This window comes from Lonchura striata, chromosome 5, assembly GCF_050655825.1.
Source record: "Lonchura striata isolate lonStrDom1 chromosome 5, ASM5065582v1, whole genome shotgun sequence".
NCBI classification, from domain to species: Eukaryota; Metazoa; Chordata; class Aves; order Passeriformes; family Estrildidae; genus Lonchura; species Lonchura striata.
The window spans coordinates 25,070,611-25,098,548 of NC_140707.1; the positions used below are offsets into that span (position 1 = coordinate 25,070,611).

General features: G+C 39.5%; 1 protein-coding gene and 1 long non-coding RNA gene across 4 annotated transcripts in view; one reads left to right on the plus strand and one right to left on the minus strand.

Annotated features, from left to right (window-relative positions):
* LOC110468060 (uncharacterized) lies at positions 1–27,651 on the plus strand. The gene is made up of 3 exons (XR_002464986.4): positions 1–140; positions 579–627; positions 27,557–27,651. It is a non-coding gene; the product is annotated as an uncharacterized LOC110468060 (long non-coding RNA).
* ABCC8 (ATP binding cassette subfamily C member 8) overlaps positions 4,828–27,938 on the minus strand; it is a 73,688-nt gene continuing 50,577 nt past the window's right edge. For all 3 annotated transcript variants that reach the window (XM_021525621.3, XM_021525620.3, XM_085580139.1), the window contains exons 22-39: positions 27,581–27,718; positions 25,111–25,236; positions 24,281–24,380; positions 23,479–23,726; positions 22,791–22,951; positions 21,535–21,604; positions 20,720–20,877; positions 19,465–19,557; positions 15,292–15,394; positions 13,863–13,976; positions 13,117–13,237; positions 12,840–12,970; positions 12,217–12,295; positions 11,239–11,347; positions 9,690–9,793; positions 8,894–9,027; positions 7,553–7,615; positions 4,828–5,096 (exon numbers count right to left, since the gene is read on the minus strand). In XM_021525621.3, the coding sequence (XP_021381296.1) occupies positions 4,959–5,096; positions 7,553–7,615; positions 8,894–9,027; positions 9,690–9,793; positions 11,239–11,347; positions 12,217–12,295; positions 12,840–12,970; positions 13,117–13,237; positions 13,863–13,976; positions 15,292–15,394; positions 19,465–19,557; positions 20,720–20,877; positions 21,535–21,604; positions 22,791–22,951; positions 23,479–23,726; positions 24,281–24,380; positions 25,111–25,236; positions 27,581–27,718 (2,190 nt within the window). In that variant the 3' untranslated portion in view covers positions 4,828–4,958. The remainder of the gene's footprint in view (positions 5,097–7,552; positions 7,616–8,893; positions 9,028–9,689; positions 9,794–11,238; positions 11,348–12,216; positions 12,296–12,839; positions 12,971–13,116; positions 13,238–13,862; positions 13,977–15,291; positions 15,395–19,464; positions 19,558–20,719; positions 20,878–21,534; positions 21,605–22,790; positions 22,952–23,478; positions 23,727–24,280; positions 24,381–25,110; positions 25,237–27,580; positions 27,719–27,938) is intronic.

Consider the following 27,938-nt stretch of genomic DNA (forward strand, 5'->3'; position numbering starts at 1 on the left):
GCATTCGTCTGATAAATCGGCAGGCAGTGGTAGGAAAGCTTGAAGAAACTGAATCCAAGGATGTAATGGCTAATCAGAGACCTGGAACTAAAGGGGTTCAATCCCACTGAAAATTTCACCAGTTATTTAAAATAAACAAGGTGGGTTTGAAATTTTTTTTTAATTTATTTTTTCTTTTTCCTGCAGAGAAGAGACTGTGAAGTGATGTGAGCTGTGGCTTCTCAGGAAAATGTCTACAGTCCAAACAGCAGCAAAAGTTGCAAAAAAAAAAAAAAAAAAAAAAAAAAAAAAAAAAAATCTGGCCACAAAGGATTAATCCCCAGTGACATGAACTTCCAGACAGGCATCAAAAGCCTTGGAAGAGGCAAAAAATGGAGGCAGAAAGCTAAAACCTGTTTGGGACACTGGGATGTCTCTGTGGGTATAAATACATACATGGGCATGCCTATAAGGATGTGTCTTCCTGACAAGATGCATTATGTAAAAACATTCTGATGTGGTTTTGCTGCTGTATAAACAGCAATATTCCCATTGATGTGTTGATTTCCTCTGGTTTCAATATTTTGTTTTTATTTCAGTTTAGATACCAGCATTGGGGAGTTTCTACAGCATCCCAGGATATTCTGGGTAGGAGTTTTTTCTTTAGTACCAATGGATTTGTGATTATTTTCCAATTGCACTACACATGTCCATGGACTTTCCCTTTAGTTTTGGCTCTAAGTGCTTTGGTACACAGTGTAAACAGCTCTTGGCACTGATTCCCTGGGCAAGGCAATTGTCCAGTTGATGTCTGGGAATCAGCCAGTTGAGGCTGAAATTAACTTTCACCACCTACAGCTACTTAAAGCAGCCCACCTAGGGATTTTGGAATAGTAGGTTGAAGTAATCACCCTGAGATCTCTGAGCAGCTGCTATAAGTCTTGTAATCAATTGTTTACTGTTACTTTGGACTATTTGTACTTTTTATGTATGAATGGTGGTATGTTCTTGCACACATCGATTCCTTTTGGAAGAGTCAGTTTCCCAATCTGGTTCATCTTTCTTGCTGCTTTGATAAATAAAGCTAGAATAGCAACAAGGTGCCCTGGCATGTGGCTGCCAGGCCACTGAGCTTAGCCAAGGGTGTTCCCCCTTTCTCTGCATCCCTTTGTCTCCTAGACTCTTTTTGTGTCCTTGGTGTGAATGTCACTTCCATCTACACTTTAGTTGGTGTGAATGTCACTTCCATCTACACTTTTAGTTTGTTAACAACATGATTTATATGACAGTGTCATTTAAAAAAAAAAGTGTTTTTTTTTTTTTTTAAGAAACCAACAGTTTTCTTTCTAAACATGAAAAAAAGAAGGAAACCTGTAACCCAAAAAGATGAAGTAAGTTGAAGTTTTATTTGTCAGATGTGTAGTTCTGCAGCTGATGGCAGGCCCTACTTCCAGGATTTTGCAGTGAGCATTAACAGGCAGTACAACACCAGGCAACTCATGGGCAGCATTGTACACCTTTACAGACATGGACATAGGGATACAAGAGGCAGTCCTGACTTTTGTGCCGTTTTTCCTGACTATTTTCTAAGCGTGGTTTTTATTCTGTACCTTTTCCTCCAGAGGGCGGTACTTCCATAAATGTGGAAGGGATAAAAACCTGTGGTGGGGGAGAGGTTTTAGAGAATGAGGGAATTGCTGCACGGTGTGGTGGTAGGAACGACCCAGGGATTTATGAACACACTCACCATGCTGCTTTTAGGAATCCTGAACTCTCTAGAGCAGTGCTTCCTCCTTTCCACTTCTGCAATGGGATTGTCATGTGCTGCTTCTTTTCCTTCATCTCTGAGCACTTAGGGGCTGAGATGGGAGAGCAAAGCTTCTGCTGAAGAATTTCTAGAGCTGTCTTTATGGATCAAGTGACAGATACTTAAAAGAAAAAAGTGATGGATCTTTTGAGTGAGCCAACATATTTAAGAGCTGCTGAAAAAAATTGGGCTCGCAGGAATGAACAATCCCACTCTGTAGTATTGAATCATGAGGGGTAAGTTCTTCCACCCACAAAATAGTTTTTACACTTCAAAACTCCCCCCCCCCCCATTTCTTCTAATTTTGATGGCTATCAAAAAAAATATTATAAATGTCAAAATTTAGTTGTTACCATGTTATTACTCTGCCTTTAGAAGCTGAGTAAAGCTTCAGAGGCTATACAGTGTTAGTCTGACAGAAATTAAGCCTCATAAATCACCTTGCAGTGCCAGTAGGGAAACAGAAGAAAAGAGATCGGAGTTGGTTATGCAAAGCCACAAGGGGAGGTATGAGAGAGCTGAGAAGAGGACTGATGAAGCAGCAGCCATGCTGTCTTTCCTGGCCACACTAAGACAAGGGAATAAACCCTATAAAGTTTTTTGTATAGTGGAGGCATATATACAAAGCAACAAAACCCCCTCTGTTTGCAGCTCCCTGGGCAGCCCATCCCCTAACACCTTTGGGACTGAGACAAGTCCTGTCCCTCAGGAAAACTGAAACCTGGCCTTGGCTTGCAGTACAGCCCTTTGCTTAGTGATGCCTCACTGCCATACAAACACATTTGTGAGCCTGGTTTACAGTGACTCCTGGGCTGCCCAGCTCATGGCAACGAGGTCTGTTGACTCAGGTAATGTCAGTGAGCCTCACACCACAGAATAATGTTCTTGGGAACTGCTTCTGGTCACTGGTGAGCCTCTTAATCCTTTGGAGTTAGGGAGCAGGAACTCCCTGGCCCCACATAAACAAGACCAGCTGAAAAGTGCAGAGGAAGTGTCCTGTCCCAGTGGCAGCCAAGAGCCTCCCTGTTCACAGACACTGACTCAGCAGCGTTGTACCATTAAAAATTGGTAATGGTTGGATATGAATGAACTCACCCTACTCTCCTGCAATGCCACTTTGGGAAATACAAGCCCCATTTAAAATGGAAATTTATGACACTTGCACTTTTGAGTTCTAATTTCTTAATGATGCAGGATAAAGTACAGCCTCTTTAGCAATATGCTGTCCTTTCCTCCCTGCATTCCCTTCTGGGTGAGTCTGTCAGAAGCTTGTGGAATAGGAGCAAGCCCAAATTGTAGTGTCAAATCCCAGACACTTCATTAAAAGCACATGGAACCTCACTTCTCTGCCTCTCTTCCTTTGCCATTAGAATCTCTAAGAGCTTCCACAGATGGCTGCAGAGCCTCTGCAGTGTGAGTTTGAGGAGTGCTGCAGAGTGGTGCTTTCCTAAGCCTTTACAGGATGAGATCCTGCCTTAGATCAGTAATGGGAAGCCCGGAGACAGCATGGCCAGGAGCTGTGGCAGAAACCTGCTCTGTGCCCTTCTGCTCCCACTTCTCTCTCAGCCCTAATGAAAGCCTGGTACTCCAGGGTGAAAACACACCAATAGTTCTGCAGCCATTCTTTCCTGGACACTGCCCAGCAAACAATTCCCTGGAGGAGGAGAAAGCTGCCAACTGCCCTTTTTCTCTCTCAAAGGGTAGTAGGCAATGACAGAGCTCATGCCTTACATCTGCATAACCACATCCTACCTCCTGACTTTTCATTCTACACTCTCCTCCGGTGCCACTTACCTGCCCAAAAAACAGCAGGGATGTGCTGCAAATACTCTGCTCTGGAACTGGTAACACAAATGGCAACAACAGTTCTTCGTTTTACCTGGCTCTCTGCTGCAGTGCTAGAAGTAATGCCTTAAAATATCACATAGCCCATGAAAACGCTAAGGTGTCTTTTTCTAGAAAACAATACTTTTAAAAACAGGTTCCAAACTAATTGAGCAGGCTAAAGAGAGGGAAAAAAAAATCCCAAAAGATAAAGAGCTCTCCCTAAGGAGTAGAAGTCCTTCAAATAGGGGAAACAACAACAACAACAACAAAAAATGGATTTAAAGGTAAACTTGGTGTAAAAAGAATAAGTGAAAAACTCATTGTAGCCTTCCATTGAGTTACTGACATTCTAACCCTCTATTAATGAAAAAGTCCTGGAGTGGCTGCCACAGGGCAGGGATAAGTAGCTTTCTAGCTGAATTAGGATAATTTCAGTGGCTAAAAGTCATCTGAAGTGTACATAATTTATTGGTGAAGGTCACAGTAAATCTAGAGACAGCATGACAGTGGGTGAAATATGTGAAACTAGGAGATGATGAATCAAGCTCTCATGGCCCTGAGCTGCAGTGAAAGGTTTAATGCTGTTTATTTACCAGACTTGGAGGGATAATTTCCAGATGAATTGGTACATCTGCACTGGTCTGGAAACAGTGTACATTAAACACTGATACTTTATCACAGCCTGCCTCCTCTCAGCTTCTTCACAGTTTGGGAGGGAGTTTGCCTCCATCCTGCTTGGAATCAGTCTAATAGTATTCAGTGGGCAGGAAGATGGAATCAGATTGTGATTCATTTCTAGACAGTATTAAAGGAGAGTCTAAGGCACAACTTGGGCATTATCAATAAACCACAGAATTAAAAATATTGTATAGAGATTTTATATTTAGATATTAAAGCTTTACAAAGTCATTTGATTGAAAGAGATACAAGCTTTTGAGAGATACCTTTGGTATATAACTTTTCCTTCTGCATTTAGTCAGTCATGAACATTATCTACAGTAGGGCTATGACATATAAAAAATAACATATTAGTAAATGATGGGGGGTTGAGAGTTACATAAAAACTTCATGCTGGTTATATTTGTTTGATATGTATCCTGTTGTAGTTCACTCACATAGTATTTTTCAACTATATTTCATGATTCTTTGGCAGCAAATAAAAAGAAAAGTAGTAGTATACCAAAAAGTCAAGTACACAGATAATTCATTAATGCTTTGGATGGAAAAAAATGGCTCATTTTATTAAAAAAGGAATAGCTCAATTTATTACGAAATAATATTTATTTACAGGTATTTTACATTTTTAGAAAATAATAAAATTGTATTCTAAAATGCTTTATTTTTATTACTTATCTGCTTGTACAAAAGAAGCAAAGACACTGTCTTCTTGTTCTAGCAGAACCTCAGGCTTGTCATATTCCAAAATAACCCCTCTCTTCATTACAATAACCAAATCTGAATTGAGGATCGTGTGCACACGGTGCTGAAAAACAAACAAAATGCCAGGTCAGTGCATCTCTCTATTTAATATATTTCAGGATAAGACAGACTTCCACAAATTAATTTTCCTATCCAGTTCAAGTGTGATTAAGGCTACTTATCCTACTTTTCATCCTAATTTCTGTGTAAATACTGCAGATAAATATACAGACCAAGAGCCAGGTGGATACTCAAGTACCTAAAAAATACACAGGTACTTGAGTGTGAGGAGTGCTACAAGTTCCCTTTAGAATGTCCCCAGCCCAGAGTCCTGCTCCCATGTGCAGCCACAAGAAGGCAGCCAGGCAGAGGAGGAACTGGGCAACTGAGTGTGGAACTGCCTGTGGGAAGTTGGGAATTCTCCCAGTCCTGGATTGCAACTGGGTCTGGTGTGGTTCCTGAGCTTGGTGTAGTTTGTCTATTTAGAAAGCTGACCTAGTCAGTTTTACAAGACTTGGGTCATGTCTTCTCTTGAGCTTTCACAATCATTTTGCATCCATCTCCTTTGGAAAAGATTTTTCCATACTTCCTCCCCACTATATGAACAAGTTCTCCCTCTTCTGTGTACTCTGGGCCGTGTTGCTCAGAGTTTCACCTGGTGCTCCTTGCCTATGACTTTTCTAGACCTCTCTCTTGTCCTTCCATGGTCCTTCTGCCACACAGAAGAGCCCCAACCTGCTCAGCTGCTCCCTTACAGGAGCAAATCCAACACCTCCAAAATCATCCTGTGCTTCTCAGCATTTTTCAGTTGTAATATGTTGTTCTGGGCATAAGGAGACTGGAACTGCACACAATATTCAAGGTATGTGTGAACTACGGACTTTGAGTTCAGCCTCCTTGTTTCTAATAATTTTTTTAATTTCTTTATCGATAACACATTTTTTCTATCCTAACTCAAGCATTACTTAAATAAATAGCATGCATTGTTTCCATCTTCTTTTTAAATAAAACACTTCAGTAATTTCCATAATCCCTGTCAGATTCAATTTCCTTTGCTGCTGTTTTTAGCTTTTCTTTTTTCCCCTACTATTTATTTCTGGGTTTAGTTTTTTGCAAGCCTCTTCATATTGACAGAATTCCACTTTTTCATGTTAACTGTAACTGCATGAGATTTTTGGATCTGCATCACTCCTGCAGGGATATTTAATCTCAGAATAGATGGTTGCTGTTACACAGTTGCTCTTCACCCATATGGTCCCTAATCTAGTTTTGAGCATCCTCAGTATCAAAACAACTCTTTTATTTCCTTCTCTGGCTTTCCTAGCCAGGTTTTCCATAAAACAATCACTGATGGCATCTACGAATCTCATATCTTCTACAGTTTCTACAACATTTATCCAATCCACAGACAGGGGCAGGGAACTGAAATATCACATTCCAGTTGAATTTGCTGCCCTTATCTGATCTCTTTCTGTGTAACACAATCAGTGCTGCCACTCTGGTAATTGTGAGTAACATAGAAGATAATAGAGAGACAGTACTATAACTCCTACTATTCCTATTCTTCCTAAGCAGAACTTAGGGAAAAAAAAAGCCATGAAAACCAAGACAAAACAAAACCACACCTGAAAATCAACAACACAAGCAAACAAACAAAACAACAAAACAAAAAATACCCAAAAAACCCCCCACACCCCCAGAACCACTACCCATCCTACAAACCTCCTGTGTTATGTTTCTACTACAGAATGCTTTGAATACAAACCCACCTGCTGTAAACCTCATTTATAATTGGAAGTAAATAAAGATATTCAAAATAAGTTTATTCCAAGATGTTGTTTGTTTGAACTATGCAGTTTAAAACTCTATAAGAGAGTAAAAGAATAATAAAGCTTTTTCAGCCTGTCCCCAGACAAACTGCAAAAGATACATAAATGCAGAATACAGTGCAAACCTGAATTTTAATGGAGAGAAATCAGGAAATGCCATGGTTATGATTCCTTTGCTTTTTTATAATGATACACTGGATGGATACCATAAGATAAATCAGATCTTTTATATATTTGCTAGGTGAAAATAAATGATGCTCAGAGATTCCTGAGCACAGATTTCTTATGTTGAATTTTCAAATGTTAAGAAGCATACTGACTTCATTTCACCTCCCTGAAATGTGTACTTGTCCTTAGCTAAATTATTATTTTAGCTTGATGAAATTTATATTTTGCAGTAAAGTATATGGCATTTTAAATTAGCTTAAAATGGGAAACAGAAGATAGAGAACATACTTAGGTTGTGTACAGGTAATTTGACTTAGCATCATGCAACACATTTAAGAATCCACTCTTATGAATTTAAGTAAGAAATTTTAAAAAGGAAAAGAAAGCTTACATTTAAACACCTCTTAAACAAAGAAAAAGATGACTGGCCTAATTAACACATTTATTACCACTGAGAAGAAGTGACTAATGGGGCATTTCAGATCCTTGTTTGCATTAGGATGGCAGCAGGGACTGTACTTACTGCTATTGTAACCACAGTCCGGTCAGCAAACGCAGTCATGACCACCTTCTGGAGAATGTTCTCCTGGGGAAGGAAAAACATTTGGTGCCTTTCAAACATGATAGAGATAGACACTAAGAAGGTTTCAGTAAGTAACCACTGACTATTCCATGCTGTTATTTATCATCCATTGCAGAAGTGAAAAATTAGCTGAACTAAGCCAGAGCCTGGTGTCTCCTGCCATTGCCTCTGGGGTTCAGCAGACACCAGAGCTGTGCTCTGGCCCCAGATTCCTGCTGTCCTGGCCTCAGTTTGACACTGGGGAAGTCCAAGGTGGATTTTGGGTGCTGCAAGGCTGCCTATGCTGGCGCCTCCGTGGCGTGTCCTTCACCCCACTGCAAGCCCAGGAATGTTCCAGCACAATGGGGACATCTAACACCAAGGGGTGGCAGGGACAAGCAAGGGACTGTGCTGTACCTGGCATATTTAACAGTGGAGATGATATTTAAGATGGCCTTAACATACATAGCTCTCACTCAACAAGTACTCATCCTTTGCTATTTAGGAGACTGTTGTCGCATTCCAAACTGCCTGGAAGTGTCACGAGCACAGATACCTTCATTTGTTAGTAGCTGTTCTTCAGAGAGGTATTTCAAAGGAGGGACTCTATCCTCAGTGCATCAAAATTCAAAATGTGTTTTAACTGGGCTGTGTCCACTATGGTTCCCTTGCTGAAGCTCAAACACTAACATTTTACTGAACTAAAAATGGTAGCTGTTCTAACAAGTTTCTCCAATTATGTTCTTTACTTACAGTGGAAAGAAAATGGAAATATTTCCTATAACAACATAACAGATGAAAAAAAGGTACTATTCTATTTGGCTAAAACCCAGTCATTGCACTATTAAGTGAGTGCTTAAGCATCTGCCTAGAAATTCCAGGCAATTAATGCAATAATCCAGTATGTCTTTTCTGTGTCTGTGTTTATTTCCTTGCTTCTACTTTCAAGCCTTCTAACTTCCAAACTTGTCCTGTCAACTACCTGGGAAAACGTGTCACTTTGCAATTTACCCTTCACTGATCATCCCAGCTGACCTTACCAGCTTTGTTTAGTAATTCCTACTGGCAATTAAAATAACATGCTTAGTTTTCCTAATGCAATCAGTTCTGGAACAACTATTCAATCCCTAGTAAAATGGTTTGAAAGCTCTTTAGATTTGTTAGCAGTGACTCACAACTACCTGGGCTTGTAAATATGTGTGCAACTAAACATGGTGTAAGCATATTACAGAATAGACAGAATTGCTTTCCACCTTTTACTTCACATATCAAGCAAAGAAATCAGAAGCACTTCAAACTCACTGTTGCCATGTCAATAGATGCTGTGGCTTCATCCATGATGAAGATGCTCGTCTTCCTCACAAAAGCTCTTGCCAGGCAGAACAGCTGTCTTTGGCCCTGGCTGAAGTTTTCACCCCCTTCCGTGACTATTGCATCTGGAAGTGATACAGCAAAGTCACGAAGGTCAGGTCAGAACAGACCATATGCTTGGAAAACAGAGTCTCCCTTTCAATGTAAAGTAGTATTTCCTAGGCTTGCAACTGCTGATGACACATTTTTACCTGCTTATTTCTAAATACACAACCAGTACTTTTCCCTCACTATATCCTCTTGATCTGTTAGACATCAAAGCAGCTGAGGCTGTTCAAGAGCGAGTTTCTCTGAAACATGTGCAGTCTAGGACACTGCACCTCCAGTCAAACCAGTATCCATAATTTCTTTATACTGGGGCTGTATAGCTTCCCATTTTAAGGGGGTTTATTGGTGGTTTTTGTTTGGTTTTAGAACGTGTTCTAGGTAACACCAGACTTGTTGACAACTTATTTGAACTCACAAGACCCATAAACCTCATTGCTTCATAACAGACATACTGAAATAAAATAATTTTACCATTGATTTGAAAAGAAAGAGGATTCTTGCCATCAGGTACAGTTGGTAAAGGAGTTACAGATATAAGACATTTGCCTGCAGGCACTTTTTGTCATCTTCCACAAACTTTAAAAGCTTGTTCTTCATCAACTACCCTTCTAATAAATAATTGTGAAACAGGAATATTGTGAATGCTGGAAACAATATTCTCAAAAAGAAGTCTCATTACCTAGGCCCCCAGGTAGTGCCTTCACCACATGCTTGAGCTGTGCTATTTCCAGTGCTTCCCAGAGCATGCTGTCAGTGCACTTCTTCTCAGGGTCCAAGTTAAACCTGCAGCATGGGCAATATGAGAACATCAGTCAACACAAACTGCTGCAATGGATTTCTTCTTTTAGTGTGCTTAGCAACAAACCTGCAGATAATCAGAATCACACACTGAAGGTCTGGGCCCGATTCTGATCTATCGTTGATATAAATCCACTGAATTTCCCAGACTTGATCACTGTTTATGCCAATGTGATTAAGATGAAAACTTGACTGTCAGTTGAGCAGAAAGAGAAAAGCTTCCTATTTTGTGGCCATCTTTATGGTTTTAGAATTTATTTTGTTATTTATAAACTAAAGAATTCTCATGTTTTACTAGAAAAAGATGTGACTATTCAGTCTAAATTGACATTCAATTTTAACAAAGGCCAAAATTCCACCCTCCCTCCTTTTAAATACAATGTCTCTTTGTTCTTCACTGCTATAGAAATGTTAACAGAATAATCAAGCTTCACAGTGCATTACAAAATTCAACTCTGCTGCAATTCAAAAAATCCTGGAATTATGAACAGATGAACATTATTTTAGCTTGCTGTGGCTCAGAAGTGACAGCAACAAATGTGAATCTCACATAGTATTGCATTAGCATATAGAATGACAATAAAAGATCCAATGGTGCGTGACACTATTTTATGTTTTACTCCTGCTGTATGAGTTGTGAAGGGTCGATGCTGACCTAAAAGCATTTTTAATAGATTAATTCATAAAATAAAGGCATACAATCACATCATCTTCTGATGTGAACGAATCATGGTCTATTCAGGCATATCCTGAAGCCTGTATCCTTTTCAGTGAACTCTAATCATTTATATAGAAACTAAAACTGCATGTGATGTAACTGTGCACTGAGGATTGTACTGTTTCTTCCTAAGGTAAATGGCACAGACACAGGGAAAGGCATTTGTTGGACACTGGAACTTTTGGCCATTGTTTCTACTCCATCATCTTCTCAGAGAAGTAGGAAGAGAACACAAGAAAAATAACCAACCAAACAAACCAAAAATGAAAGAGCTAAAGTCTTTGGTGCTGCAGATGAAATGGTTCAGGAAAAGCACAGATAGAGGCTCCAGGATAAAATAGCCCAGGATCACAGTACTTTTCATGTTGCTCTTTTCCTTTCTGTCTCTTTATAGCAATTTTTTAGTCTGCATTTTTTTTACGTCTCATATTTCTGGAGGAATAAATATTGGCTTTCCCTCCTTCCTAGGCATGGGATGTCTTCTGCCAACACTGTCCTTTGCAGGCCTAGGCATGGGGAAATGTTAGTCTGGCAGGGGTGAGTTAAAAGCAAAGACAGAAGGCAGTGATCCTCCCTATTCCAGTTGGGGAGACTGGAACTGAGCAGCTTGGTATAAAAGTCATTATATAGTACAATTATAACATGTAATTCATACTGTATGACTTAGAAAGAATTACATGATTTTTATTTATTGCTGGTGCTTAATACTTACCGGATTGTTCCACTGAATAAAATAGGATCTTGGAGGATGATTGACAGCCTGGATCTCAGTGTCTGTAAGGGCAGCTTTGCAATATCTATACCATCAATGATAATCCTCCCTATTCAAAAGAAAGAGGACAGTGTGTTTATTGTGCCACACAGCTGCTGGCAAAGACATGGCTCACTTCCAGGCTGAAAGGCAGTACAGCAGGGACAGGCTTTGTATCACATAGCCCCTTCTTCACTACAGAAACATGCTTTGACTAAAAAGCCAGCACAGCCTTCTTGAGACTAAGCTCAGCTGGAAAGCGTACAGAGTGGACCTGAAGGACCTTAGGAATGATTAGATACACTGCTTAACTAGTATACATCTATCAAACAACAGGGTCAGACATTACTTCAATCAGGGATTAATTACCAGGGGCAACAAGCCTTTCAGAAAGCCAAATTACCATTGAGCACTATGAAATCTTATCTCTGAGTACAACTGTCTCAGCATAGGGGCTCTGTGGGTGATGTGGGTGGGAAACAGGCTGATATCTTTTTGAGATGCACCCTGTGAGGCATATGGACGTGGCACACAGAGCAGGAAATATGGCAGGAAATTCCAGGGCAGCAGGCCAAGCTGCAACCCCAAGCACTGAGTTTTTTGGGCCTAGTGGATCCCATCTGTGCCTTGAGCACAGATCCTTCATTACACTTGAACACCTTGCCCTTTTATGCTTTGCTCCTACTGTTGTGGTTTGACTGCACAAAAGGCTGTCATCTGTCACTCCTGGACTTTTGCTTCTATCAAGCAGGATTTTTATTGACCTGGCTTATGAATGGCACAGCTGTGAGGTGACAGATGATTTCTGCTTTAAACAGGGCCAGAGAGCGTGCCCTGCAGATTTGAAAATCACACTTCAGAGCTGCTGCTGTTAAGGAAAAGACTAGCAAAGAACCTTCAGGAGCTAAGCTTGAGTGACACACAGAAGGGTTATCTTACCCTCAAAGGTGTCAACCATTCTGAAAAATGCAAGAGAGAAGGAGGATTTTCCACTGCCTGTTCGGCCGCAGATCCCAATCTGTGACACAGAGAACAGATGAACATCAGGCAATGAAAATACAGGAAATGGATAACATCTGTACTTGACACTTCAGATGGAGGTGCTGTTCTGATTCACATGATCATCTTCTCTTCCTGACAGATAGTCAAACTGAACCAGCCATTACAGAATTGCTGTGTTCACTTTTTGACTTTTAGGGGTCTGAGCATTTAAGGATAAATTAAATCAGTCCTGTAACAGGAACAATAGGAGAATGGTAATGATGGTAAGAAAGACAAGCGAGTCATGTGAGTAGGATGAAAAGCAGGTCTAGCACTCTAAGGGCTCACTGTCACTTCTTTTGGCACTGTGTGCAGACAGGAGGGCACTGGGATGCTGAAGGAGGGTGTTTGCCTCAATACACCAAGCTAAGAATCCCCCAGACTCCTTTTCAGTGCACTATATTTGAGAGGGAAAAAAAAAAATCTGTAATTTAATCATCAAAGCATTCTGTGGCATGTTTTAACTGATTTATGTGATGTGCTAGCCTACAGAGCTTCTGAGGACCACTGCAGTTCTTTACCTTTTGTCCTGGTGAGATGTGGGCATTGACATGTTTTAGCACTGGCTTCAGGTTGCTGTCATATCGAACACTGAGGTTCTGGATTTGGATCTCCCCTCTGTCTGGCCAGTTCTGGGGAATCTGTGAGGAAGCTGTACCACAAGCACAGGGGGAAAAAACCCCAACATCAACCCTCTTATAATAAATTAGCTGGTTCATTAGGTGATTTACTATATTTTTGCGAAGTCATTACAATTTCAGCAAGCTCTTTCTGCATGCTGCACAAAACTGCACTTACAAAGGAGCCCTTCGTAATTTTCAGCTTCTGTTTTGAGAAGGCCATTGATTCTTTTCACTGCCCCCAGCTGGATCTCCATGTCAGCCAGGTTACGAACCATCCAATTCAGATAGTTGGACACCTGATGTAAAGCAAATACACAACTGAATCCCAGATTTTTAGTAGTTTGCATCATTTGACCAGCATGCAGTTTATTTTCCTACACAGGAATGCCTCAGTAAGTGGAAGTTGTGAATGCACTGGATGGTACAACACCAACAGGGAGGCAACAACGACTAAAGGTTATGTTTCCTATCTGCAGTGCACAGCTACTTTGGTACTCTGGAGATCTGATCTACACCAACAGAAAAGAGGGTGGGGGAACAATAAAGACAGGTGAAAAGACAATTTTGGTAACTTAAGTTTGGACAATCTAGAATGACATACCAGGGAATAATTACAACTGATGCACTGAAAATGTATTCTTCAAAATGCAAGACGATATAAAAAATTGTGATGCAACTTGTCCATGTCTTGTTGACATATTTGAACTAACACCTTGATGAGATTTGATCTCAAAGCAGAAGAAAGCATACACTCAAATATGTCAACCATCACATGTGAACTGAAGTAAACACGTGGTTTCCATGATGTTACAGTACCCACTATAGATGTACAGACACCTTCAATCTTCCTGTTCATCTTTGTGCCCTGAGGAATTACAAAAAAATGTTTGGGAGAGACAGAAAGGATCCTGAGATTCTTACCATAAGAGCATAGGTTAGTCCCAAGCCTACAAGTCCTGAAGTGATTTTATTATACAGGCAACTGGTAATAGAAGTGACAGCTGCTATGAGTACCACACATGCTCCAATGTACTCCTGAAGGAATATGAATAAGCTCCATCATTATAAGTCTACAAAGGATTAAAACGTTCTCATAACTTTGCACACCAAATAACAAACCCATTGCACAATTTCCAAACACAGGCAGAAAACCCCATGGAACTCCATCCAGACACTACCAGGAGCCCATTTTTAATGCTTTTAGCAGGGCTGTGCTGGGGAAGTCTACACAAAACCTTAAGCATGTAATGGAGGTGGCTGAAATCATGTAGCTGATATTACCTGGGATAGGAGGGAAATGCTTATGTATCCCATTTCTGTGGCTGATGATGAACTGCTGGGAGACTCTGCTGTTGCTGCTGAGTTCCTACCATCCACAACTGCTCAAACAAACCTCTTGCACAGCATGCATCTATTACCTTAAGGGCCTTTTTCTGCTTTAATTTAAATCATTGGTGATTTGACTTCCCACAGACAATTCTTTGAGTAAAATTGTGTAACAAACTAGAAAACAAATGCTGTAGGAGGGTAACAGTCATTTGTCTGTGTTTGAATTGTTTAGTGATATAGGCATTGATCAGAATTAGGGACTTTAGGTGGTCTAGCCCTGAACATATAATAGGGTTAATAATATTGCATTCAAGTTATACTCAATACCTGAATTAAATTTTCAAAAAGGGCCAGTTAAGAAAGAGTCCAAAATGAAGCTATAGAGTGTGACATAAAAAATGAATTAAGATACATTTAGCACATCTAAAAGAAGCCCATGTTACCAGAACAGCATTAGTACACCTGCACTTAAAATTGTGATATAACATTGCACAACATAAAATTCCTTGACTTGCTTCTTAGAGAATTATTTTTAATAAACTATTTCTCATGCCAGGCCACTTCACTGAGCAGAAAACCAGCCACTGAATACCTCTGGTGTTCTTCAGATGACCACAAACTGAAATGTTCCTAGGAAGCCATGAGGCAGAAGCTGCTGACACTGACTGACATGGTCCCACAATGACACGCTGGCTGGTGGCACAGCTCAACTAGCTCTGACCACTCTTTACACACAGAGGAGCCAATGTGACCCATGAAAACTATTCCTGTCTTGGAAAAACAGCTGCAGGCCATGGGGAAATTCATACCCCTTTCAGTGTCCAGGATGGGTTGTGCATATGCTCATTATAGTCAGAGAGACAGAGGCAAAGGTTTTTTGCTTTTGAGATGAGTCTGGAAAAGTGCTGTATGCCTCATCAGATTACTTGGAACAAAGGAAAAAATTCCTTGTGTATAAATTTAATAACAATAACAAAAAGAATAACAATAACAATAATAATAATAACAATAATGTACTTGCCATGCGAACTTCCAGCCAGCGATTGGCTGCTGTGAGGAAAAGGGAAGCAATGTTGTTGGAATCCGTGTATTCAAGAAGTTTTTGTCGGAATTTGGCTTCATACCTAAAAAAAAAATGAATAAAAAAAGAAAGGAAGAAAGCAGAAAAGCAAGAGGAAATGAGAAAAAAAGGAGTCAGGCCTTGGGGTCTCAGAAAAATACAAAGTAAAATTTAATTTCTGAGGTATGTGCTTATGGACAGCTTGGCACAGGGTATAAATCAGCCTATCCATAGTTCAGAGTGACATCATTTGTAGTTTTGTATTAGACACAGGCAAAGTGTATTTGTGCAGTATCTTTAGCAGTAATTTATGGATATTATTGCATTGACTATTGTATTGAAATTCTCTAGGACTTCCAGATCCTACTGGGCATTTTATAAATGTATTTTATAACATGATAATTGAGAGAGAGAGAGAAATCTAAATTGAAAATATTTAAAATATCTATGAGAAAAAAAAGTGCATGTACTTGTGAAAAGAATCATTAATGCTGCAGAATTCAGTTTTTCTGAATCATATAAGCTCAGGTTTTAAAATTTATATTACCATAGTGCCTAGAAATGGCAACAATTTTAAAAGTATAAACTTGAAGAACTTCCCATTATAGTAGCACCCATATTAAATGAATGTATTTGTCTTATCATTAAACGAATGGGGTGCTTTAGAAAATGGAAGTCCAAGAACATGGCACAACAAAAAGTATTATCTTGGAAAGAACTGTTTCTCTTCCCTGAAGGAATTAGTGCACAGTACATAAAACAACACAGTACAAAAAAGCATTAATCACAAATAATCCTGTTTACAGTTTTTTATAGTGAATTTGCACCTACTAATCTGAATAGCTGTGCCAATGAAATCTGCCATGAATTAAGCAGGTATGGGAGGTGATTCCTTGCTGGGGTCTTGGCAAGTGTTCAAGTGAGCCAGTCACCCCTTTTAGCTGGGCATATTTAATTGCATAATTGTAAATTAAAGTGATGTCAATAATCAAGTGTATCAACAATTAGAGCTAATAATGCACAAGCCTGAAAAGTCTTTTCCAGGGTAGTGATATAAAGCTCAAAGGCCTGATAATTTAGTTTAAGCACCCAAATCTTGCCTTTTTCCCCTTTTTATTACATGATCAAGTTTAGTACAGTTGATCTCCCACTTTGAAACTTTACCTTATCCTTTAGCTACTATGGCTGTGACAAGCACTGATTATTTATAAACTCAGCTCTCCTAATACTGATATAGAAGAATGCCTATGTATGAAGTACATGGCTTATAGAAAGCTTTCAGACTCATTCACTGCAGAGTAACTTAATCCTTCTTCTGAGCACAGTAATGATTTTACATAAAAAGTTTATGATTTTGAGGAAAAGAAATAATTCAGCTGTACAAAATTTAGCCATGAGCTAAGACATAAAAGACATGTCTGCTGTGTGCAGTGGGGAATAATGGGATAGCTTGGCTTGGAAGGGACCTTACAGATCATCTCATCCCAACCCTGTCCATGGGCAGGGACATCTGTCAGCAGATCAGGTTGTTCTTCAGAGCCCCATCCAACCTGGCCTTACACACATGGGGCATGCACAGCTTCTCTGGGCAACCTGTGCCAGTGCCTCAATGTTCTCACAAAAAAGGATTTTTCCCTAACATCTAATCTAAATCTACTCTTTTTCAGTCTGAAGCCATTTCCTTTGTCCTGTCATTACATACCTTTGTAAATAGTCTCTCTCATCTTTCTTACAAGTTCTTTTTGGGTACTGGAAGGCCACAATTAGGTCACTCTAAAGCATTCTCTTTTCCAGGCTGAACAAACCCAGCCTTTGCTCAAAGGAGAGGTGCTTCATCTCTAATCAGCTTGGTGGCTCCTCTGGACTGGCTCCAGCAGGTCCCTGTCCTTCCTGTGCTGGGCCCCCGGAGCTGATGCAGCTGCAGGTGGGCTCTGAGCAGGGCAGAGGGGCAGGACCCCCTCCCTGCCCTGCTGCCCACAGGGCTCTGGGTGCAGCCCAGGGTCTGGGCTGGCTGTGAGCACCTTGGTGTGCTGCACAGCAGAATGGCTGTTTCCAAATCAGGCATTGGTGCCACCATGTCAGGGCGAGGGAGCCCTTCCTTTCCTCAGGGCTCACTGCCCTCAAGGCTCAGCACACAGACGTGGCTGAACTGGCCACATTTACCATCCCTAGCTCCATACCACCAGGAATTGTGTGATGCAGATACTCGGAGAATGTGAGGTATGCATCATGAGTCAGTCATGCACATGCACGTGGAACAGGGATGCAAAGTTACCACAGTTGCTGGATTTATGCAAAAATATCAGAATTTCTCTTCACAAAGCGTCTCCAGATTATGAGTATTTTAAGATATTCTTAAAAAGAAGTCAAGTCTTTGCAGAATTCCTCACATTTACATTTTGTTGATTGTTTAACACAAATGCTATCTGAAGTATCAAAATAAACTATAAATCAGGCCAGGGCATCTGCTGAAGGTGTTTTTGTAGGTGCAGCAGTAGCTGTCTTTCTGAACTCCCCCAGATTTTTTTGTACATTTCTTTCCATATGAATTCTGAATAAATCCAGGATGGGGAGTAACCAAGGGTAAAGACACTTCAGGAACAACTGGCACCTCCTAACAGAATGAATTCCTGAGTTAGTGTTATTTTTAGGGATGCTCACGCTAGCAAGTCTAAACTCCACTCCTGCTAATATGTTAGGCAGCTGAAAAGCTACACAGCCCTAAAAATAACTGGGTTAGCAGCTGAGGCAGGAGGCTGGCAGACAGATGGAACACAGAACTCACTGAATACACATGGCTGGCTGGGTCAGAGACACGTCACTTACTGCAGGATTTAAGAAAAAGGAGGCACCAAACACAATTCTTTGACAGAGGAATTAATTCTAAGGTGACAGGAAGAATCAAGAGGGAATGCTCTGACAAACTGAAAAATTAGCTAGATGGCATTGAATATTATTTTCTGTATTAAGACCAGAAAATATACAGCCATAATGATTCAAAGATACCCTTGATCAAGTAAAACGATATAGGAATGAGAAAAGCAGAAATTAAAAGAAAAATTGATTTTCCTGAAAATTGAACATGGTCATAACTACAAACCATAGAACATTGTTGGCACTTAATTAATATTCAATAATAGTAATTAATGGAAAACATTAAGCTGCTCTACCACTCTTGGGTAAGCTACCTTCAGTCCAAAAATAATAAACTGTTAATTTTGTTTTCTATTTGATCTATTTATAACCTATTTAAAATTGTTTAAGTTACCTTTGTGCATTACTTCTACTACAAAATTACAATTATAGGTTAGGAGGAATAAATAAACCCTACTGTTTCAAGGATAGAAAGGTAACAGTAATAATTAACTGACAAAATATGTAGACATCATCTATATGATAATCTAGTGGAAAAGTTGACCGTGAAAAGTCACTTGGGAAAAGACAAGAATAGCCCTAGTTCAGGGAAAGCAGCTAGTAAACTCAGCAGTGGTTTTTTATTGGTACCTCTGAGGTATCAGCATGACTGCCAGTTTTCTAACACACATACACAACCCAGGCACATTATCAGGTATTCCTGGACTGCCCTCCTGGGAGCTTATGTGGATGGAAAAACAAACCAAAACAGGCAAGGAAACACTTTGCCTCCAGCTTGTGTCTTTCCAAAATCAGTGTAGACACCCACATTTTCAGCTAGCAACCTGACAAACAGTGCAGGGTCCTACTGTAGCCTCTGAAGTCAGCAGCATGCACAGCTTATCTGCCCAGGACATGGACATACATTAGTCTGTACCAAGTAGGTACATATTACTTCTGCCATGGAAACTGTCCAAGCCCATCATCTGCAACACCACACACTGTGGTAATTGCAGGCTAATTTAGCTTCTTAAATCACATTTGCCCTCAAATTCTTTTTTTCAGGCTGCATGCAAGTGTCTGGACAGCAACCACAGGACAGGTGACCCACATGTGCTTGTTCTTTTTACAGGGACTCCTCTACATAAAAAATGATTAAAATTCTTCAGTGTTTGATATTCCCCCTTGCCCATGTTGTGAGGGCTCTTTCCAGACAGAACAGTTTAAGACATAATATTACCTCACTTTTGAATATCTATGTTTCTTAAGAAAAAATTGTACCTGAAGGCTCGGATGGTGGTAAGACCTTCAACAGTCTCTGAAAAATGGGAGAGTAATGGTAGCTGAGTGCTGTCATCCAGCTGCTGCAGGTCCCTGGAGAGGGTTACGAAAAGAATTTTGTAAAAAAACAGTCTTGTTGTGCAGTTATTCTTTTGACTCAGGCCCACGGAGTGAAAAGGAATAGCATCACAATAGTCATATACATAAGGTTCAGACAGATTGCAAAGCAGTGCTGCAGGGGAATGAATTCCCCAGCAGAATTTTTCTTTTAACATTTAACTTGCTGGAGTTCTGAAGGGGTCTTTTCCCTTCACTTCCTTCACTCCTTTCTCCTACATTCCTTTTTCCTGTACTCATTTTTTTATTGATTTAAACACCATTCTGTCTCTGTACTGAACATCAATTTAATGGAATGCTGCAAATAGGAGGTTAAGTTAAGCAGAAGACAAAGTGCACCCCCAGATAACAGCACAACTACTGAGCCAACAGTACCTCATAAATTCAGTAAATGAGAGTCTGCACTCATTATTAAGTTGCATTTCTCAATGCAATTTCTCATATTTAGTCCTCATATCAGTAAAAAGCACCTGTAGGGTGAAATCTACTTAGTCTCAATTTCTTCCAGCAGGAAGTAAATTGGTTGCAGATTCCCTCTCAATCTGTGCATATATGAGGGAATATGCATGTTTTTGCATTGCTGCAAACATTTCACAAGAGGGGAGCTATCATCTTAGAAAAAGTAAGGTCTCAGATACAATTAAAATTTTCATATTTTTAAAAACTAGAAGGCACCCAGAACAGGAGAGGAGGCTTGTGCACACTGGATCCTTAATGGCTAGCAGTACCACTTCAGTTATGCTGCATTCTGCAGCCTCTCCTGTACTTCATATATTTCCACTTTCACCTGCGCAGGCAGACTTCAGTTTTCCTGTCCACATTTTCTTGCAGGCACCCAGCACACAGCCCGTAGGGGAGAACAGAATCCAGCTGGGGATTTTTGTGTCCTGTGAACTCCAAAAACCTTTAATCATGCACAAAGACCCTGCTCACGCAGAGTCTGCTTCATGCCAGAAGTTCTGCTCGAAGAGCTGCCGACAAAGGCCCTTGCAAAAGGACACAATTCCACTGCAGTGCATTTGTCCCACTTGCAGACCTTATTTAAACACGAAGTTCCCCTGCCCTGCAATTGTGCAATTCACTCCTGCGCTGCAGGAACTGTCCCCAGTGGTGGGGTGGTGATGCTGTGTGCCCTTACCGGGAGGCCACTCGGAAATACTTCTGGATGAAGTAGCACATGATTGCCAGGGGCAGCAGGGCAATGAGGAACATGGGCGTGACGTAGGAGATCACAGCAAGGGCAGACACACACAGCAAGGTGGAACGGCTCAAGCACTCCAGGGTAGCTGGGATGTGCTGGGCAGAGAAGAAAAAAAGCACACAGCATCTTCCATAACATGCCAAATTTAAAACACTACTTCCTTTTCCTTTCTCCTGCTTCCGCAAAAATTTTATTCCTTTTGAGCATTTTAAGCATACAGGTCTGCTCTCGAATTTACCACTGGGTTTTGGAAACATCTGAAGGGATTTCTGTGAGGCTGCTTCACATCCGCATTGTGGAGCACAATCCTCATGTCAGAGGATTACAGATGGGATGCAGTAGATGATTTTAGCATCTGCATAAATCCTGGCAGTGCAGTCTGGGGTAAGTAATAGTAATTTGAATTTCAGTCATTTCTATTCTAGGCAATAGCATTTGCTTTTTCCTCATTTCATTTCCTCAAATGAATGTGTTTACTCACAAAGTAGATACTCTCTAATTTAGGGATGTCACTATTGATCTTATTTTGCTTTCCTTTTCTATACAGGACATCTTAGCAAAATAAATGTTTTTTTCAATGTGCATGTAAGATGAGGAGCTCATTCTGAACTGAGAAAATCACGATGCAAACTGATACAGTCAAAATTATAGCTCATCCATAAGCTTCATCTAGATAAGTCTGTAATAAATAAAACCTACTTTTTCAGATTAAGATAAGATAATTTGAGAGCTCAAAAAGATTTAATCAGTACCTGGTCAATGGTATTGCAGTCAGCTGAAAATCTGTTTAATATACTTCCCAGAGGTGTTGTTTCAAAAAACCTAAAATGGTACAAGGAATGGCAAAGTTTACAATAGTGAAATTAGAATTGATTTGTGTTATTATTTTGTCTTAACTAAGCTAGGTACTATATCACAGTAACAGGCAAATAAATTGACAGCCATAGGAAAATTTCTCATTTTGCCCAGGCACCTATGGCCTTCCAATGAAATGGAAATGTCTTGAATTTACAAGCACAAGCATGAACCTACAGCCACTTAGAAACCTACAACTGCAAGCATGTCCTCAGCTCCCTCTACTGCCTAAGCCATGGACATCACATGATTACACTTGAAAAAATCCTTTCAGATTTTAATTTGAAGCCACTTAAATTCAGGAAAAAATAAAAAAAGTTACATTGCAAAGTATTGCATATTTCTGGGAAGAGAAAATTGTAACAAGAATAACTACTGTTGGAATACTATATTAAAAGACATTTGGATATGCAAAATGCACACTCTATTATTGTCCTGCAACTATTAGCTGTTCCATAACTCATGCAGAACTTGAAGTCTAATTTTATCCTGGAAAAAAAATCTAAAAAAAAGTTTGAGGTTTTTAATGTATGTGATTTTTCCATGATTTTTGGGTCAAATATAGTTAGCTTAAAAATAAGAAGTTTTTTTTTTCCTAGAGCTGCAAGTTTGTATCCAGCTACACATTTGCTTTCATGCACAGGAAAAAAAAACAAACCAAAACTTATGGAGGACAACCAAGGCTCCTGCTGGAACAAAGTACATCCCAGTATACTCTAATGATGTCTGTAATGACACTTGTCTAAGCTCATTACCTTTCCTAGACTTGCACAATCACTGCCTGACAGTAAATATTTCCAGTGATTAAGATGATGAAGCATGCTATGAATTATCTGCATCACGTATTGATCAATAATTGTGATATTTCTCCCTAATTAAAAACTGCCAAGAGAAATTAAACATGCAAGGAAGAAAATCTCTGAAGTCACAGTTGGGCAGGAGAGGCATTTGACTTGTGTCTAGGAACACAAGCAGCCTGGGTACCATTTTCAAAAACTACTCAGAAACTTGACACTTGGTGATTTATCATGGATATCTTAAAAAATATGCGATGTACAATAATTTCTTAGTAAAAACTGCACTTAGGAGACTGTCTTGAAGTAAAGAAGACAAAATTACTATAATAAAACTTCTATTACAATCAAAGAAGTACCTCATTGGAGCCAAAATAATTTTATTTAGTAAAGAAGAGTGTAGCTTTTTGGTGACTTTCAAGCCAGTCCACTCCACTGCTATTGATGTGACAAGGCATAATACAATTCCAAGGCAGCAAAGAATGCTGAAAACCTTTGAATATGGAGAATGGTCAAATTCCTAAGAAACAAAGAGGAACACAAATATTCATTTTAAATTGCAATTAAAATATTATGGCAAGCACACAAGTACAAAAGTGAAAAAATGTGAGAGTATATATTTTTGCTCCCTAAATTAAACTTTCCATGATTTTCACCCATCTTAAATCATAATTTATTATCCTTTGGAGAGGAAAATATCTTCAGGAAATAAGTGATAAATCAGAAATTTAAAATGAAGGAACACCATAAAAAGCCCAGGTTGCTGTGAGAATGCAACAGTGCAGGGAAAACAAAAGAGAACTCTGATATCAAAATTACTTTAGAAACCCAGGTTTAGGTATATCAGCTTGGTGACTAAAATACAATAGCTCTAGCAAAAGGAGAACAACACACCAGACAACTTCATTTTGCTGTGCTGTGTATGCTGTGTATGGAGTGGCTCTTTAATAGAAAAAGAGCACACTGCATACAAATCTTGGAGCAGAGGTTGACAGCAGAACACCCCCAGTTAAACCACAAGAGGAAGGTGAACAAGGCAGTTCCTACCATGCACTGGGAGCAGTTTTTTGTCTCGGGCTCGATCTTGATAGAAATGGCATGCTCAGTCCAAAGGGCCAGGCAGTAGTCGATGGCCACCATCACTGTGTGCTTCAGCAGCTGGGACAGGAGCAGCAGGGGCAGCAGGAGGATCCCTGCTGCACTCAGGTACTTGCCACAGGCTCTCCAGGGCATCTTGGCTCTCTGATGCAGCACTGAAGACAGGTTGTCTTCATCATCACTCTCTGTTACTTCTTCTGCAAGGTGCAAGAAAAAAGGACAGCCATGCTGACATACATAAAGGGACTGGCAAATGGTAGCAACAAACCAGGATAAAGGGTGGCTTTAAGGTCAAAGCACCTGCTCATGCCTGCATGTATTAACCTGCTCAATTTAATAGTAATTCATACCAAAAAGATGCAAAAACCCTCAGCACCTGGAGATCAATTTCTTCAACCGTGTTTTTGCAATGGGAAAGCACTGACTAGCTGGATAAAAATCAATTGCAAATATGTTTAGCTATTGACAGGTGAAGTTCACCCAGCATATTGTTTAATACTTCACTCATTATTAAATCATATTTGCATATAAGGAAAAAACCTCAAAAGTCTGGAGGAAGAGATGACTTGTGAATGCTTGCAACCACTCCAGTCCAGAGGTCATAGCAATGGAAACGAGCACTCCTATAAATCACAACCCGCATGAAAAAAGTTTTAATCTCTTGCCAGTTTGAAGGGTGTTAATTCATTCTAATATAATTTAACTGTGAAAGAGTAAAATACTGGCAGTGGGCTCAAAGGATGCCCTTTACCTTCATCCTCTTCATCATCTTTCAGTAATGCTTCCCGGGAATACATCGTCCTCCGGAGATTCGTTCTTTCCAAAACAGGGTTTTCCTCAATAGTTGTTTCCTGAAAAAGGGACAATTCATGTGCTTTTAACCAGAGAATTAATACCAAAAAATTGCTACTTGTGATAAAACTGTTTCCATTCAATGAAAAATAGAAGTGAGAATCTCACAGCACGCAGCCGTAAGTGATTGATTTTCTAGGTCTTTTTTCTTTTTTCTAGGTCTTTGGTGTAAAACCAAAGGACATAAATTAGACATGTAACATTCACTTCAGCTTGTCAATCCCAACCCTCCTGGGATTTTAACTTGGACAGTTATCTCGAATTAATAAGAACTAAGATTAATATCTCATTCTTGTGCTATAAGTGGAAAGACAAAACATCTTCAACATTTAAGGAACTTGATTTAGGTATATCTTAAAAGCTTCCTCCCAAGGCAGTGAGTAAATTCAGGCATACCTATAAACCCAGCTGTCAATATTAGCAAAGGTTTTCCTAAAATGACTATATTTATATTCCTTAGGTGACTATATTTTGTTAGGGCTTCCTATCAAGGAATGGATAGGGCTTCCTATCAATGGATTAGAACAGTATCAAAGAAATATGACATGTCCAGATGAAGGAATTTATCTTAAGAGATAAATAATAATGGTAGCACTAATACTACATTCATTTTAAGTTAGACATCACACACAGCATGTCAACTCTTGTTAAACTTTTCAAATTAAGGCAAAAAAAAAAAAAATAGACAACATTTTGTTGCATATATTGATTGCCCTGCCCATCAAAAACCTTCTCCAGCTCTTGGTCTTGTCGATTCATTAATGTCTTCCAGTGTTCAAAGAGCTCAGTCTCTGATTTCTGAATGTCCTTGAGTGTTCCTTCTCTCTGGATGTTACCATCTTTCATTGCAATTATCTAAAGAGTCAGAAACACAAGTGGTGAGATAAATAGCCAGGCATGTCTATTTATTTTAAAGCTATGTGTCTGTGCTTTGGCAGGATTTTCTCTTTTCTTAAATAAATAATATTTTCACGAACAAATCTGTCTTCTAAAAAGACAGTGACATTATCTCTTGGCTCCATCCCTTTCATTTAAGATACTGAAAACCCAGAAACTTCCTGCACTCCATGTTTTCAGAAAAGGCTGCTTTTAAGAAAGAAGACTGGGATCCCTGTCAGCAGATCTCTTCCTAAATACATGTCATTAGCAAGATAAGATTTTAGAGTTCTCTTACCTCCTAAAAGGAAAAAGCTTTTAGCAAGACACTGTGCCCTCATTCAGGCAATTAGATATGAGCATGCTGGCTCCTTCTCTGATACCATGGACTGATAAGGAAGAGATGGGCAATTTGAATTCCTAAAGCTTTAAAAGCATAAAATAGTGGACACAGTTTGGAAAAGAAGAATATCGAAGCAAGACAAAGTCTGCAGGGAGCAGTCTGCAGCTTGTGTCAGTGTAACCACGTTACACACACTGTAACTACCACCACTCTGGAAAATGAGGCATGCAGATTGCAAACCCCCATCATTACCAAAGAGTTAATGCACTATTTATTTTTCTCTCTCCCTGGAAACTCGGAAATTTTCATGGGCAGGGAGTGGGGAAATAAACTATTTCATGTATTGCTAAGAATTTACTTTCAATTATTGCTATGAATTTAAACCAGAGAGAAGGTAAAAAAAAATAAAGAAAATAAGGATCTTTTGGTGATCAATTTATTCAGAAAACCTGCAACTAGGCTGGACCTTGAGTTCTTCTGAAGGTTTTGTTCAAAAGATTTAGAGGGACCATACACTTAAAACTATATTTTTATTTAGAATTCCTTAATAAAGTGAATAATCCCTATTCACTCCATTGGGTAAGAATTGCTAAGGATTAATGAAATCTACACCTAGGGAAAAAACATGAACTATTTTTTAACAAATAATTTTTATTATAAAGTTCATACAAATCCTTCCTGTGCTACTGTTTGAAACAGTCTAATTAATAAAAAAAAAAATCACACTTCTAGAACAAAAATAAAGCAATTTTCATACATCTCCTAAAGCACCAACATGTAGAAATGGGTCTTACATTCACAAATTAAATTAAAACAATTACACTGATGAACCACAAAGCACACATAGCCTTTAAAAAAATTGCAGATATATAACAATAAAAAAGAAGTTAAGATGGACTCATAGGGAGGGGAAGAAGGTAGAAAATTCATGTATCCCAAGAGACACTAATTTGAAAACCAGGACTGTGTTGAGAACAGTGGTAGCTCTAAAGGTAAACAAACAACTGAGGGACAAGGTCACAGCAGAGACCATAAATAACAATTGCTGCCCACCAAAAACCCAATCAGAATAAGATGAATGTCTATCTGCAACTTTATACCAAGCCAACATGAAGCTCAGGAAGCAGCTGCAATATGATTATTTCTTGAGACCAGGAAACTGCTGCTACAGCCTGTGCAAGATGTGAAAGAGAAAAGTCCTGCTAGGAGGTATAACTGCAGTCATCAATCAACATGGGCCAGGAGACCTGGGAGGCTGGAAAACTGCAGAAATAAGTGCAAGGCCAATGGGAACCAATGAATTAAAAAAAAAAAAAGAATCCAAACCCCCGAAAATTCCCTCTTCATCTTTGACATTTCCAATTACAAACTGGTATAGAAAGCACACCTGCAATTTTTTTTCCCTTTAAAGTAAAGATATAAAAAAAGAAACCTAACAGAACAATCAAATACTATACATTTCTTAAAATCTTAAGTCCACTCAAAGGGAAAAGAGGTTCTTAATCCATTACATACCAGTACTAACCACAGGGAAGCACTGAGTTTTTTTTCCTTATATTTCCATACCTCTCAATATCCACCTTGCATAAATCCACCTTTTCCTGAGATAGCACAAAATTCCTAGTAACATCCCAGCAGAGGCAAAGATGTTACTCAAACATTTCACTGTTTTGAGATCAAAAAATTAGCCAAAATTTTCCAATATAACTAATGTCTTGGGATACTCAATATATTTTAAATGTAGCCTGCTTTCATAAGAGTATTAAGTAGCACCTTTATGAAAATCTAATGTATTTAGGTGTTCCAAAATGGGAATCTCAAAATCATGGCTCCTCTATATGGCTGATTTTCAAAAGATCTTTGTTACAGATTTTCTCACTGAACTATTGGTGGAGAGATGAAGTGAAAGCACTGTTTGCAGCAAGACATGTTCCTGCCATGTTTTCTCCTCCACAGAAAAACTGAGAAGAGGTTCCTTACCCAGTCAGCGTGGGGCAAGTACTGCAGCTTGTGAGTCACCAGCACAATGGTCCTCTTGTCCTCCCGCAGCATCTTCAGGATCCCTTCTTGCATGAGATGGTCACTCAGGTGGATATCCAGGGCAGAAAAAGGATCATCCTGCCATGAGGATAAGGGGTCAGCTTTTAGAGCCAGAACTTGTGGGATCCAAGGGAACTGACAGGTTTGAATACCAGTAAAGCCAGGTAGATCAACACAAACACACAAAAGAGCCACCAGATCAAAATTGTGAGGTACGGTTTCCTTAATTTACAGAACACCAAACCCTGAACTGTGTTTTGCAGAGAGGACTGAGTAAAGCCATCTGTGTCAATTCTAC